This window comes from Ovis canadensis, chromosome 12, assembly GCF_042477335.2.
Source record: "Ovis canadensis isolate MfBH-ARS-UI-01 breed Bighorn chromosome 12, ARS-UI_OviCan_v2, whole genome shotgun sequence".
Classification (NCBI taxonomy): Eukaryota; Metazoa; Chordata; class Mammalia; order Artiodactyla; family Bovidae; genus Ovis; species Ovis canadensis.
The window spans coordinates 36,552,009-36,568,205 of record NC_091256.1 but is presented as its reverse complement, the minus strand read 5'-3'; the positions used below and the strand labels follow the sequence as shown (position 1 = coordinate 36,568,205).

General features: G+C 38.5%; 1 protein-coding gene and 1 pseudogene across 3 annotated transcripts in view; both read left to right on the top strand.

Moving 5' to 3' along the window:
• Nucleotides 1-22: 22 nt before the first annotated feature.
• Nucleotides 23-16,197, top strand: part of TAF1A (TATA-box binding protein associated factor, RNA polymerase I subunit A) — a 30,871-nt gene continuing 14,696 nt past the window's right edge. The window contains exons 1-5 of one of the 3 annotated variants that reach the window (XM_069544633.1): nucleotides 23-160; nucleotides 1,593-1,715; nucleotides 6,027-6,196; nucleotides 10,370-10,483; nucleotides 15,678-15,876. In XM_069544633.1, coding sequence (XP_069400734.1) covers nucleotides 1,595-1,715; nucleotides 6,027-6,196; nucleotides 10,370-10,483; nucleotides 15,678-15,876 — 604 coding nt within the window. In that variant the 5' untranslated portion in view covers nucleotides 23-160; nucleotides 1,593-1,594. Of the gene's footprint in view, nucleotides 195-1,592; nucleotides 1,716-6,026; nucleotides 6,197-10,369; nucleotides 10,484-15,677; nucleotides 15,877-16,197 lie in introns of all 3 variants that reach the window. The other 2 variants (XM_069544632.1, XM_070289233.1) reach the window with 2 other exon arrangements.
• LOC138416006 (small ribosomal subunit protein uS8-like) lies at nucleotides 9,619-10,051 on the top strand (annotated as a pseudogene).

The window sequence follows — 16,197 nt, the reverse complement described above, 5'->3', positions numbered from 1 at the left end:
GGTCAAGGCTCCTCCACTGCCCAATCGAGAGTTAGGGGCGGGGCTGCGTCTGCGCGTCTCCAAAGCGCAGGAGTCCCGTTTTGCAAGTTTGTTCTCGAAACTTGCTTGTTTCGCATTGTGTGAGGGTTTCCTCCCGCTGGTCCGGAGTCAGGAGACTGAGGTTGGTATCACAGAAAAATTCTTGCTTCAGACAGGTAAGTCCCACGGTTGTCGTCCTTCTCTTATTGCCTGCGTTCACGTGGAAGAGGAAGGCCTATCTTAGGCTTCCCCAGGGTTCTTATATTTTCTCTTTTACTCTCTAACGGGTTCCGCGGGCAAGGCTGAAGGGGTGGAGCTGCTTTGGTTACCGTGACAACTACACGATGCCTAAATGGCTTTAGAATTTGGGTTGGGAGAGCTTCTTCTGGAAGGACTCTAAAATAATGTGTGAGTCGGGTTCAAAACTCATGTTATTTCAAACACATGCTTTTAATCTGATTTTGAAAGATTTGTTCGGTTGGTGATGTGGAGAAGCCAAATTTGAGGCAAGATTACTAGTTGGAAAGCTAATGCAGTAATCCAGACACAGTTTGAAGGAGTCCCGAGCTGGGGGAGTGGTGTAGGTTTGCGGAGCTTGGCGAAGATGGGAGAAGTACTAGCAGGTAGTACCAGCAGGACCTAAATTGGATATGTGGAAGGAGGGAGAGGAGTTCTGAGCATCTTGAGGATTGAGTCTAAACTCAGCTTGGCACAAAGCTGTTTTTGTAGATTCTTTTCCTGCCATCTGCTTTCCTCCTCCCTCTTCCACGAACACCCCAAACTCTGTTCATGTCAGTTGTGTTTGGGAACACATTCTAGTTCCCAGAATATTGTCCTCACTTTTTTGTGACATTGGTCCAGGTTACATAGTTTCACTGAGCCCTTCAGTTGTTTCAGCATGCAAATGGAAGAACATAACAGTACTCACCTCCAGATTTCTGTAAGGATTAAATTAGATACTTTGTAGGCTTGGTGTATAGAGAGGACTCAATGAGAATGATAATTACTACTGTTGTTATTGTATTTCTCATATTATCTTATTATACATCATTTGTGCTTCCCCGGTGGCTCAGCGGTAAAGACTTTGCCTTGCCATTGCAGGAAATGAAAGAGGTGCAGGTTTGATCCCTGAGTCAAGAGGATGTCCTGGAGTAGGAAATGGCAACCCACTCTAGTATTCTTGCCTGGAAAATCCCATGGACAGAGGAGCCTGGCAGGCTGTACCCCTAGGGGTCCCAAAGAGTTGGACACGACTGAGCACTCACCTTTACCTCATACATCATTTATATGTTTCTTCCTCTGGATTAGTTTCTCTTTTGTAAATTAAAGAGTATCTTATCTATTCTTATATCTTCTTGAAATATAGTTGTATTTGAAGTAGTCAATAGTTTTTAAATGGGCCATTCATTTTGGCTGCTGCTGACATAATTAATTTCTTGAAAGGAACTACCAGGTGCAGTTAATTTTGTTGATCATTGGTATTTATTAGATAAAAGTGTCTGTCTTTCTGTATAACTCAGAAACCTGTGGATTAAGATGTACAGAAAGTAACTGATATTTTCATTCTGGAATAGATATGAGTGATTTCAGTGAAGAATTGAAAAGACCCACGACAGAGGATGAACAGGGGGAACCGTGTGTGCGCTCTGGTTCAGGAATGTGTTTCCCTTGGCTCCAGAAACATATAGAATCCATAGGTAAGTAAAATAACATATAACCATTTCAGCTTTAGTGCAAGTAGATGATAAGATTCAATATGGATACAAAATTGGATACCCAAGCTGGTTTAATTTTCAAGATAAGAATATATGAGGATTTTTTTTAAGGCAGTTAATAAAAAAGAAACATGAAAAAAATAGATTCTTTTTTTCTCTTAGAATTCTTTGAATTAATTACAGTCTGTATTGTGGTAGATACACTTTTTTTTTTTCTTCCAGTAACTCTTACTGAGCATTTTACTGTATCCCTGGATTGGCTTAATACTGGGGACAGATTTGTTGAAGATAAGATCTCTGCTATGGAGGAATACATATCAGAAATTTCTGTTGAATTGCATTGAAATAAGCCCTAATAGAATTGATCTATAGTAGATTTCAAGAAAAGACTATTTTTTCTTTGTTCCTCTAATGTAGAAATAAACAAGTTGTTCTATGGGATAATTCCTTATCAGAATATATTTTAAAAAAATCAGTTATCTGTATGTTGTCATGAACTAGCACTTTTCTAATTGCTCACAAATATATCTTTCTTAGCCCAGCTTTCTTTCCCCTTGACTGTGAGTCCCTGGCTCCTAGAATTTAGCTCTTATTTCTTTATTTTTTAACCTGAATATTATCTATTTAATTATCTCAGTAAATATATGTACCAGACATTTTACAGATGAGGGAACTTAATTTCAAAGACGTTAAAATTCTAAATGCTGGTATCAGGAGTCAAACCCAGGCCTATCTGATCTCAAAACCTGCTTTGAGATACATATATTTAAAAAAAGGGAAAAGTGCCTAGCATACAGCCTTGTGCATAGTGAGTGTTGAAAATGTAATAATTTATTGCTTCTTTCCTCATTTTATTTTTACTGGATTAATATACATGCTTTGAGTCAGGTTTCAATGAAGGGAACTTCAGAGAGGGTGTTTCCTGCCCCTTGTAGGGAGCTATTAATACTAATCTGGTTTCTGCTAGTTACCTCATACCTGGGCATGTGTCTGTCAACAGTGTTCCATAGAGAGCTTGAGTCAGTCCATAAACAAGTAGGTTTAAGACCAGAATTTACATACTTTAAAATGTTTCATGTTTTATGGATAGCCTGTTAAACCCCAAATATTAATACTTTCTGTCTGCAATGAGAATATAGTTGCAGATAATATTGATGTTTTATTGGTAATTAACCACAATAGGAAAACCTAGTTGCCTAACAATTATTTACTTTTTATTCTTTTAAATTTCTTTGGGTGTTTTGAAGGGTCTGTCCCCCAGAATAAAATTTGAAGGTGGGCACCAATTTGGAGTAAAGCTCTATGGTGAGTACCTAGACTAGTGCTTGACCATGGCAGTGCTCAAAAAATACTTGTTGACAGGCTGATGAGTGTCTAGGTTCTCTCAAGGGAATTAGAAATTAGGTTGGTGACACTAGTTCTTTACTGTATCTTATTCCATCAAATATATTTTCCTTGACAGTTATTCTTCAAGTTCATCAGCGACAAATAACATTATGTTTTGCTTACAAAGAATGCTATTCTTTGAGCTATTCCTGAGATAATTAGGCTCAGGTGTAGGATAGGAGGGGCATTGCCCAAGGATTTTTGTATCCTCGTCTAAATTCGATTTGCAGTCTGAGCTGTGAAAACTTAAGAGGTTTAACAGAAGGGAGTTTGGCCTGAGATCAGTTTTCCTTTAGGTGAATAAATGAGGTTTTTAGGAAGAGGTATTTTGTCAGTTTCTTGGCTTAGCTGCCTGATGTTGCTACTGATATCCTAGGAACTTGGCCATAGATCCTGTTAAATGTAGCTTCTAATTCAGAGAGGTGGGCAGGGCATAGTATTCTGGATTTCTAATAAGCTCTCTGGTGGTATTAGGACTACATCTGGATCCCTGGGTGATTTGTATATACATTTAAAAAGTTGGAGAAGCACTAGTCAAAAGAAATAGTCTACTTTTTTTTTCCCCCTAAAAAATTAGGTACTATCTTGCACCATTTTAATGTGCCATCTAAAAATTGCATCATAAGTTTGGTAGTTCCAAAAGGCATGATTTTCAGCATATTTTGGCACTTTCAAATGAAATTATTATATGACTTAAACATATTTGGTGAGACTTCCTGGGTCCAGTGGTTAAGACTCCATGCTTCTGCTTCAGGGATGCAGGTTCAATCCTTGGTGGAGAACTAGGATCCCACATGCTGTGTAGAGTGGCCATAAATTTAAATAATTGGTAGAGTCTAAACAGTTTAGGAATGTGATATCTTTTATCATCCATTTTGTGTTTGTGAAAAAGTGTTTAATAGATGGAAATTTTATATTGTTCCTTTATTCTTCCATAAAGTATGCATCCACATTTAATTTTTGCTAATATCCTGTAAAGTTTTTAACTATTAAAATTTCTTCTGGATTGGACATTATTATAATTAATTTTTTACACAGCTGATTAAAATAATGTATTACTTTTTTTGTTAAATTTTAAGTGTTAAATGTAAATTTTTATTGGTTATTTATCTCAATAAAATGGATAAGGATATCACTTTTTTCCAATTCTTATATCTGTGGGTGAATATTATGTATTTCTAGAATGAGAAAAGATTTAACTTTAATTCTATTGTGTATATTTTAAATAATTTTGTTTCCTTAATTTACTTTTGGCAGTGCTGGGTTTTCATTGCTTCGTAGGCTTTTCTCTTGTTGGGGTCAGCAGACTTCTTGTTGCGGGTGGCTTCTCTTGTGACTCCTGGGCTCTAGACCACAGGCTCAAAAATTGTGGTTCACAGCTTAGTTGCTCCACAGACTGTGGGATCTTCCCGGACCAGGGGTCAAACCCATGTTTCCTGCGTTGGCAGGCAGATTCTTTACCACTGAGCCACCAGGGAAGCCCCTGTATTTTGTTTTAATTTGTAGAAATTCTGAGAAACTTTACTCACTTTAGTAAGTAGTTGGCAGTGGATGGCATTTAATTTTAGCAGTGTATCAGTGACTCCTCCTCACTTACTTGTGAAAAAATTACACAGTGTTCTAAAAAATTATTAGATTCTTCTACACTTTTGATAAGCAAAGAACTAGAAATCACCTGACTTGCAAATGGATGTTAGAATCATTCATTTTTTCAACACTAAACACTTGTATTTTCACCTTAAGGTAATACCAGAATTATTTTGATGATGAAGCCTTGTCTATATGCACAGCTTTCTAGAAGATCAGTTTTAGGAAAGAGTATGTGAGAAAGTTGAAGATGTGCAAGTTGATTGCTGTAAAGCTATTTTTGCATGATACTTATTAATCTCTGTGTATTCCCAGGGGTGGGGTCTTCCCTGGTGGCCCAGACAGTAAAGAATCCTCTGCAGTGTGGGAGACCTGGATTGGGAAGCTCCCCTGGAGAAGGGCATGGCAACCCACTCCAGTATTCTTTCCTGGAGAATCCCCATGAACAGAGGAGCCTGGTGGGCCACTGCCCATGGGGTCACAAAGAGTCAGATACATCTGAGTGACTAAGCACATTCCCAGGGGTGAGGGCACCCCAACTGGAAAACTGCTGGCCCATAGGAGTATTTAGTGGTGTGCGAAGGGAGGAAGACGTGGCAATATGCAGCTTGTTGTCACAGATAAGGTTGTAACTAAGCCCAAATCTTTTTTTTTTTATTTTTAAACAGTTTTTTGGCTGAGGCACATGGGATCTTAGTTGCCTGATCAGGGATTGAACCCATGCCCCCTGCATTGGAAGTGTGAGGTCTTAACCACTGGACTGCCAGAAAAGTCCTAACCCTAGTATTCTTAACATGAGGATTGTCAGTATTTTAGAGATACAAATACTAATGTCAAAATTTTATAATTTCATATGCATTTACTAGCTTTGAGTTACTGGGAACTCGGTCCTTGAAAAATAAAAGTGCACCTCTTGGTGTTTTCAGAACATAGGTAGGAAAAAAGACAGTGCTTTCCTAGGATGACCCTGATGATTTTCACTTGGTATTTTGCACTGGGGGCCCTCCTTGAGATATTCTTTGCAGACTGTTTAGTGCAAGGGTGAAAGGATAGTTGAATCAGATTTGAAGGAACTGGTGACCTTGGTAGCCCAAGAACATCAAATTAGACATCTCTTAAATAGAATTTTTTTTTTTTTCATATGCCACAGCTAGTTAAAATGATGTGGAAGAGTTGGTTTCAAGTGAAGCTAGTTTTGGTGTTAGGCATGGGTTGGGTTAAGTAATACCTACTTGTTAAAACTGTGCTTATCAGAAGTAAGATTCTTAAATTGTTGATTTGAGGTCACTGGCTCAAGACTTTCCTCTTTAACCTTTATAGCCTCTGGAGGAAAACAGGAGAAGGATTTTGCTCAGACAACAAGCGCTTGTTTAAGTTTTATCCAAGAAGCTCTGCTGAAGCATCAGTGGCAGCGAGCTGCAGAATACATGCACAGTTACCTGCAGGTTTTGGAAGATACAGATAGCAACAAAAGGCAGGGTGCACCCGAGGTAAGTGAAGTGTGAGTCCCCTGGAAGATAGCACAGAATCCTGGGAGTTTCTGCCTCTTGAACTCCACCCAGAACAGCTTTTCCAAGATCTCAAATTGAGTTTGTATCAAGACATTTTTTCTTCATACTTCATTTTTCTATTATCATTTTAAGGAGATGAAAAAATACTTTAACTCTGAATTCTCAGATTCCCAAATATGTATTCATTCATTTAAGTAATTCTTCCATCTTTCCCCATGTCCTTATGATCCCCTTTCTATAGGATGGTTCCCATCTTCATCAAAACATGTCATTCTCTCTCCCACTTAATATCATCTCTTGCCTTCTACTTCTATAAGCTGTACTCATTTCTCCACTCTGCCTTTCAGCAAAACTCCTGGGAAGAGTTTATATATCTATTCGTTCCAAACCCTCTTCAGTTAGACTCCCCCACAAATCATTATTTCTACCAAATTGCCTTGTCAGGGTCAATAGTGGTACCCACTTTGCTGAATCCAGTGGCTGATTTTCAGTACTCGTCTAACTTGATTGTTACCAATATTAAGCATGCCAGGTCATTCCCTTCTATGTGATGAAGAAGCAAACAGAATTCTTCGTCTGGCTCCCAGGACTCTGCACTCCCAGCCTACCGCACTGGCCTTTCCTCGGTTTCCTTTTCTGATTGCTCTTCGTCTCCTTGGCCTTCTGACGTGGGAGTCCTTGAGAACTCCAGTCTTTAGGTGTTATTGTTATCTGAACTCTCTTGATCTCATTCAGTTTCCTAGCCTTGCATTCAGTCTGTATGCTGGTGATCCCCCATTGTGTATCTGGGGCTCTGACATCTGTCAAGTCAGATCGCTGTACCCAACATTCTGTTCAACCTCACCTCTTAGTATCTGATACCAGCTAGTACGATATATCGTATCATACTAGCAAATATAAACTGTTTTTTCTGATATTTCTTGTCCAGCCTAATTTTCCTTATCTCAGATCATGGTTCCCTTAATCTAATTTTGAGGCCGAATCTGGAGGTTTTTTTTTTTTTGCACCTCATATCCAAACCATCAGAAAATTCTGTTGGCTCTCCTTTGAAAACCTGCTCCCTGCAGTCCTGAGTACTCCTCACCACATCGTTTTTGCTGCTTCTGTGACTCAAACTCCCATCACCTCACTTAGGTGACTGCTTACCCTCCTCTGCCTCCCAGTGTACTTTCAGCATAATAACCAGACTGAGCCTTTAAAAAAAAAAATAGCCTTTTTGGGATACATTAAACACCATACAGTTCGCCCATTTAAATTGAACAATTCAGTATGTTTTCATATATTCACAAGAGATATACAACTGTCACCACAATCTAAATTTAGAACATTTTTTGTTGCCCCCTCAAGAGAAACACTGTACCCACTTATAGTCCCTCTTCTCCAGACCCTAGCCTTTGGCAACCATTAATCTGCTTTTTATTTTGGACATTTCAAATAAGTAGAATCATATAATATATGGCTTTTTATGAATGAATTCTTTTACTGAACATAATGTGTTCAAGGCCTATTATACCATATTGTGGCATATTAGTTCTTCACTGATTTTTATTGCAAAATAATATTCCAGTGTAAGACTTTATCTCATTTGATGAGATAAAACTGACACATCAGTTTTTAGACGTTTGAGTAGTTTTTCTTTCTGTTACTATGAATAATGCTACTGTGAACATTCATGTACAAGTTGTTTTTTTTTCCCCCCATGTACAAGTTTTTATATGGGTGTTTGTTGTAATTTCTCTTGAGTATATATACCGAGGAGGAGTATGCTGGGGCGTATGATAAATATATGTAACCTATTAAGGAACTGGTAGACTGTTTTCCACAGTGGCTGCACTGTTTTACATTCCTACCAGCAACATACAAGGTTTCCAACATTTGTATATCCTCGCTGACAGTATTATTGTCTGTCTTCTTGATTACAGCCACTTAGTGATTGTGACATGGTGTCTCATTGTAGCTTTGATGGGCATTTTTCAAATGATTAATGATATGGTATAGTCCTTTTAAACCATGAGTCAAATCATGTCACTGCTCAGCTGAAAACCCTGCAGTGGCTTTCCTGTTTCACTCAGAGTAAGAGCCAGCGCCTTTTTGATCACCTGCAAGTTCTCCGTGCTTTGCTCATTCCCTTTCCCCCTTGACCTCATCTCCTGTTACCATCTAACTTGCTTTTCTTCTCCAGCCTCACTGGTCTTCTTGCTCATCCCTTGAACAACCATACTTCTTCCTGATTGTCTTTGCTGTTTCTTTGACTATCACTGTGGTCACCCTCCTTCATATCATACTTGCAGTGGGGCCTCCCTTCACTATTTAAAGTTGCAACTGCACACCAACCCCCTTCACTTTCCAGCTGGCACCCCTGGTCTTTGACTCTGCTTCATTGTTTTTCCCATAATACTTGCCAGATTAATTACTGTATTTCTTGGTTATTGTCAGTCTCTCTACAACAGAATGTAAATTCCACCAGGGTAGGGATCTGGAACAGTGCTTGGCATGTATTGTTAAATTTGTCTTGTAAAAGACAGTATATCCGCAGATAACTTCGCGTGGCTTTCTCAAGTAGCTTTTACTATTAGGGTGCATCAGTTAGATGTCTAATAGAACCAAAAAATATGAAAAAAAATTTAATCATTGATTGAAAGTTTATAGACTAAAGTTAATCTAGATCTATAAAACATTGGACAAATTACAGTCCCTTTTTGTCCAGAGTTTGTTTTATAAGTTGAAAGAATTAAATCAGTGGTTACCAGATGCTTGTTTGGGCTCTGTTTGTGTCCCATAGAGCCTTTGTTGAAAGTATAGATTCCTGCCCTCCACCCCAGTTTTACTGAGTCCAAGTCTGAATCCCTGGAATATTTATTTTTAACTGGTATCCCAGGTAATTCTTATATACATGTGTATTTAAGAACAACTGTGGTAGGATAATCTGCACATTTTCTTTAAGCTTCAAAATACTGCAATTTGATTATCTATGAAAGAACTCTCTTTCTGAGTATTATGATTACACTAAACCAATATTGTACTAAACAACCAGTTTACTTTGAAGATCAGTATCATTGAAGTACTTTAAATGGAATAAGAAAAGTAGAGATTTTCCCTCATGCAAAAGAAGAGCTGCAAGTACTATCATCAGAGTTTTGGTGCTCTGGGGAGAAAATATTTTTATTAAAATTTATAGTAAATAAAGCTGATGCAGGTTCTTAAGTTGAAGCTCTAAAGATAGACTAACCATAGTCAATAGTTGTAGGACCTGATGAAATGTGAGGAAACATTGAGTCCATAGCTCTCACTTGGTACATAATGAGAGCAGTGAAGAAGCCAGTGTTAATGGAACCCGAGTTTTCTAGCTTTAATGTTTTTCTCCTAATTAAAAATGTTATCTTCAGCTCTTTCCACCATCTTTCCGTGCCGCCATAATGGTGCGCATGAATGTCCTGGCTGATGCTCTCAAGAGTATCAACAATGCTGAGAAGAGAGGCAAACGCCAGGTCCTTATTAGGCCGTGCTCCAAAGTCATCGTCAGGTTTCTAACAGTGATGATGAAGCGTGGTTACATTGGCGAATTTGAAATCATTGATGATCACAGGGCTGGGAAAATTGTTGTGAACCTCACAGGCAGGCTAAATAAGTGTGGAGTGATCAGCCCCAGATTTGATGTACAACTTAAAGATCTAGAAAGATGGCAGAATAACCTGCTCCCATCCCATCAGTTTGGTTTCTTGTACTGACAACCTCAGCTGGCATCATGGACCATGAAGAAGCAAGACGAAAACATACAGGAGGGAAAATCCTTGGATTCTTTTTCTAGGGATGTAATACATACAAATAAAATGCCTCAGAGACCAAAAAATAAAAATAAATAAAAATGTTATCTTCAATATGTATCTTAAATGCTCACCTTCTTTAGAATTCTGGCTCAAAATGACATTGTTAATGACACCTGGTATTTTCATCAACAGGAAAAGCTTTTAATCACATAAAATGTAATAATAGTTTCATTGGGTGAAGTACAGTAAAATGTTGACAGTAGTGGTATCTAGAAAAAGGAATTATAGGTTGTTTTTTAATGTTGTAATCAGAAGAAAATAGCTTTCTGAGACATTGGTTAAGGCAGGGGTTTTACAGTTTTGTTAGTAACTTCTGTTTTGACAGATTATTTGGAGGCTTGGAAGTGAAATTGTTTATTATCATCCCAAAAGCAACCTGGAGACTTTCAATACCTTTGCCGACCGGATGAAAAATATTGGCGTCACGAATTACTTGAAGGTGAGAATGTAGGCTTTGTGCATTTACATCTGCAGCGTTCGTTTTTTAAAATTGCTCGTCTCAGTGATAAGGCAGGTAAGAGTGTAGAAAAGATGGGGAAGGGAGTAACACACCTGGGTCAATAAGAGAAGCTGAAAGAAAGATTGCATTAGGGAGCCACTTACTTCCCCGTTTCCTGTCGCCTACCACGTTGTGGGAGTGCAAATATCTTCTCTCTGTGTATCTCTGGCTGCCAGAACCAGTCCTCCAGAATGGCTTGTGTGCTTCACTATGATGATGGACCAAATTCTGATATGTTTGCTTAAGTCAGTTGAGCTCTCTAAGAATTGGTGCTTTTGGAAAAGGGAAAGAGCTAAACAAATTGGGAATTTGAATACTTGAGAAAAGTTTTCCAGCTTTGTTGCGATATAATCGACATGTGATTTAATTTCGTTGAGGATATACAATGTGATAATTTGATAGCATGTGTATATTGCCAAATATTTACCTCAGTGTGGTTAGTTAACATCGCCATCCCCTCACATAATATCGTTTTGTTGTTGCTATGTTGAGAATGTTCAAATTCTACCCTTGTGGCAGCTTTCAAGTTAACAATGCCATAGTCACCATGCTGTACATTAGACCCTCAAACTTACTCATCTTATAATTGAAAGTTTGTGTCCCTTGACTATTCCAGCCCTCAGCCTATGGCAACCAGCATTTTACTCTGTTTCTATGGGTTGGATGTTTTTAGATTCCACCTGAAAGTGAGATGAGAGAATATTACTTTTTTTGTGTGACTTATTTCCCTAAGCGTCATGTCCTCAAAGCTCATCCATGTTGCTACACATGCAAGATCTCATTCTTTTGCGTGACTGAATAATACACCATTGTATATATGTTTGTATACAATATTTTCCTTGTCCATTCACCCATCATTGCTCACTTAGATTGCTTCCATGTCTTGGCTCTTGTGAATAGTGTTTCAGTGAACATGGAAGTGCAGACATCTCGTCCAGATAGTGATTTCAACTTTGGATATATATGCCAATGTGGACTGCTGGATCGTATATTAGGTCTGCTTTTAATTTATTAGAGGAACCACCATACCACCATTCTCCATAGTGGCTAGACCACTTTACATTCCAAAGGGAATGTATACCAGCAGTATACAGCAGTTCCCTTTTCTCCACATCCTTACCAACACTTGTTATTCCTCGTCTTTTGTTTTGTTTTCCTTTTGGTTGTGCTGGGTCTTTGTTGCTATGGGGGCCCTTTCTCGTTGCTGTGGACGGCAGCTATTCCTCCTTGCAGGGTACGGGCTTCTCATTGCAGTGGCTTCTCTTGTTGCGGAGCACCCGCTCTAGGTGCACGGGCATCAGTAGTTGCAGCACGCGGTCTTTAGTTGCTCCGTGGCATGTGGAATCTTGTGTGCCTTTGGCTGCACCGGGTCTTAGTTGCAACATGCGAGATCTAGTTCCCTGACCCTCGCATTGGGAATCAAGCCCCAGCCCTCTGCATTGGGAGCACGAAGTCTTAGCTACTGGACCACCAGAGAAGTCCCTCTCCTGCCCATTTTTAATTGTAATATGTTTTTTGTTGTTCTTGCTATTGAGCTGTATGAGTTCTTTATAGATTTTAGGTGTTTCTTATCAGATACATGATTTGAAAATATTTTCTCCCATTCAGTAGACTGCCTTTTCATTTTGTTGATGGTTCCTTTGTTGTGCAGAGGCTTTTTAGTTTGATGCGGTCCCACTTGTTTATTTTCACTTTCATTGCCTGTGCTTTTGGTGTCATACTCCAAGAATTCATTACCAAGACCAATATCAAGGGTTTTTTTTTCCCCTCTGTTTTCTTCTGAGAGCTTTAGTTTCAGATCTTACCTTTAAGTCCTTAATCCATTTTGAGTTAATTTTTGTGAGTGTAAAATGTAAATTAAGGGTCCAATTTCATTCTTCTGCAATAAACATCTATAGTTTCCCCAACATCATTCATTCATTAAAGAGTTTAACCTTTGCCCTTTGAGTATTCTTGGCTCCTTTGTCAAATATTAGTTGACAACATATGGATGGGCTTATTTCTGGACTCCCAATTCTGTTCCACTTGTCTGATGTGTCTGTTTTGAATGCTATAGTTTGGTAATATAGATTGAAATAAGAAAGTGTGATGCCTGCAGCATTGTTCTTTCTCAAGATTGTTTTGGCTATTCACGGTTTTTATGTGAATAATAAAAATTTTGCATCCAGATTTGAAGATTGTGTTTTCTATTTATGTGAAAAATAGCACTGGTATTTTGATAGGTATTACATTGAATCCAAAGATGGCTTTGGGTAGTATGGGTAGTGTGGACATTTTCACAGTAGTACAGACATTTTCACAGTATTAACTTCTGATCTATGTGTGAAAATGTTTCATTGTTTCTCATGTTTAGGCGGAGTTTTATCCAAATTAAAGTGTCCTTTAATAAAAGTTTTATCCAAAAGAATTGACATCCTCCAAAATGTTATGATAATCTCCCTCTCTGTGATATATGTTTGATTAAAAGCACTTTCTCAATCAAGTTTTGACACATTTTGCTTTTTAATTTTTTCTAGTACCTCTAAATACAGTTTTGTTGGAACATTGCCACACCCATTCATTTCCATATTGCCAGTAGCTACTTTTAGCCAGACAATGGCAGAGTCGAGCAGTTGTGACTGAGACCAGTAGGCCTGTGAGGCGTAAAATATTTACCCTCTTATTCTTGTTTTGTTTCTACTTGCCCTAGTCTTCAGATATTTTTAAATTGTTGCAAAATGTATGTAATGTAAAGTGTGATATTCTAACCATCTTTAAGTGTATAATTCAGTGGCATTAATTATGTTTCCATTGTTGTGCAGCCATCACCAGTATTGCCAAAATTTCTATCACCCCAAACAGAAACTCTGTACCCATTAAGCAGTAACGCCTCATCCCCTCCTCCTCCCATCCCCTCATAACCTCTAATCTACTTTCTGTCTCTATAAATTTGGCTATTCTAGGTATTTCGTATAAGTGGAAGCATATAATATGTGTCCTTTTATGTATTGGTCATTTCACCTAGCATCATGTTTTCAAGATTTGTCTGTGTTGTGGCGTGTATCAGACCTCATCCCTTGTTACGGCTCAGAATGACTACAGTATTCTGTTGTATGTATCTATCACATTTTCTTATCCTGTCATCTCTTGTTTGGTTGTTTCCATCTTTTGGCGATTGTGAATAACACTTCAGTGAATGCTATCATACAGATATCTGTTTGAGTCTCTGCTTTCAGTTTCTTTGGATGTATAACTTTGAGTAGAATTGCTAGGTCATGTTTTATGTCGTGTACACACATATACACATATTTGTTGTTGTTCAGGCACTAAGTTCTGTCCAACTCTGTGACCCTATAGATTGTAGCACACCAGGCTCCTCTGTCCTGCACTATCTCCCGGAGTTTGCTCAAATTCATGTCCATTATTGAATCAGTGATGCCATCTAACCATCTCATCCTCTGTTGTCCCCTTCTCCTTTTGCCTTCCATCATTCCCAGCATCAAGGTCTTTTCCAATGAGTTGGAGCTTATATATGTGTATTATAAAAACATGTATGTATAGACATATAATTCTATGTTTAACCCTTTTAGGAATCACTAAACTGTTTTCCGTAGTGGCTGTAGCATTTTATATTCGCACTGCTTTCTAATTTTGGAAAAAGATTTCCCCTAGTTTAGGGTTCTTTACAGGTTTTATTAATTTAGGAAAAAATTTTTGTTTCTCTTATGTGCCAGGTTCTCCTTTAGGATCTTATTTTCTGGTAGACCATGTACATTATAAGTAGACACTAAATGGAGGCAGCGTATGGTTCCACTTAAGGAAGAACTTTCTCAGTGAACAGTTGGAAAAAGGGGATAGCCTGCCCTGGTGGTGTGTGCTTCTCTTCTTTCAGGGAGAAACTAGATAGCCGTTTAGGGAGGGAAGGTAGAGTTTCAACTAAATTATTGGTTAGCTCCTTCTAAGCTCATAGAATCTACTCAAGTGAAGTAAAGAAATCTGGGAGGAACTTTATTTCATACTCCAGAGTCTGAGGGTGGTAGTTAGGATAGACAAAAGAAATTTTTTAGTAACACTTTTTAAAAAAGCACCTGCTGCTGTTTCCCAGACAATCTGCTGGACATGGTTCTTGCAGCAAAGGGAGACAGGTCTGTAAATAAAATAAATGGTTATGGCTGCCATGGTAGAGATGCAGTTACAGTGAGAAGACAAAGTCGAAAACGGTTGGCTTTCTGGAATTGGAAAGGGCTAGGACTGAATGAGTTAGGGGAGTTGGGCAAAGAAGGGATGTGATGCTGGAGATGAGTCTGAAGAAGCTAGCGGGTATTCACTGTGCATACTGGAGGAAATTGTCATCTGGCATGGTAGGGGATAATGAAGAGTCTGATACCTCTGTGTCTAATGTGTCTTTAGTTATTCTAAAAGTCACATAGGTAGAAAGCAGGGGAAGTAAGCTGAGTTCTGTATGCCGTCTCTATAGAGCTGAGATTTTTATTCTGTAGGCAGTGGGAACTGTTGAAGAATTTTACACAGATGACCAATGAGATTTCTTTGGTGGTCACATGGAAGATGGATTGTAGGGGGACAAGACAGGAGACACGAGTTGAGAAATTATTACAGCAGTTGAAGAGGAAGGTTTGAACTCTGACACTGTTCATATAATTAAGTGTATTTCCCATTATTCTCCTCCTTAACGCTTTCCCTATTTGTATTGCTCTTTCTTTATGTAATTATTCTTTTTTAAATTTTTAATTGAAAAGTTGACATATAGTTGATGTATGGGCTTCTCTGATGGCTCAGTGGTAAAGAATCCTGCCAAACAGGAGATGCAGGTTTGATCCCTGGGTTGGGAAGATCCCCTGGAGAAGAAAATGGCAACGCACTCCAGTATTCTTGCCTGGAGAATCCCAAGGGCAGAGGAGATTGGCAGGCCACAGTCCATTGGGTCGCAAAGAGTTGAACACGACTTAGTGACTAAACAACAACAATTTTTTCATGCATCTTTCTGCTAGATTGAAATTTTTAATCACAGGGACAATGTTCCATTGTTTGTGTTCTCCCAAGGTCTTAGCCCAGCGTGTATCATATATTTACTGAGTTTTTAAACGAATGGTTATCTAATGACCTGCATAACAGTGGGCTTTTCTTAATGTTGCAGATTTCCTTACAACATGCATTGTACCTTCTGCATCATGGATTGCTTGAAGATGCCAACAGAATTCTCACCCAGGCAGAGACATGGCGATATGGTGAAAAGTCTTCTTCCCAGGAAGTGTTAGTCAACCTTGTTCAGGCCTATAAAGGGCTTTTGCAGTATTATTCTTGGTATAAAAAGAAGATGGAATTGTCTCAACTCGGTGAGTAAATATGCATGATGAGTGGTAAGACTGTCAGAGGGACAGAAGGAATCTTGAGGAGTAATCTAATTCCCCTTCTTCCAAGCCTGGCTTTATCCAGATAGTACAGAGAACAGAGGCTGCTATGCTTGTAAAATTCTGCGTCATCCTTTATAAACTTTCTGATATTTAAACAAAAGACTTTTCAGACATAAATTAGGTAATTCATAGGTTAAGTTCATGACCATTTTAGATTTGTTGCTTTTTTAAGATTTATTTTTATTTATGGTTGCACTGGGTCTTCATTGCTGTGAGCAGGCTTTCTGTAGTTTAGCAAGCGGG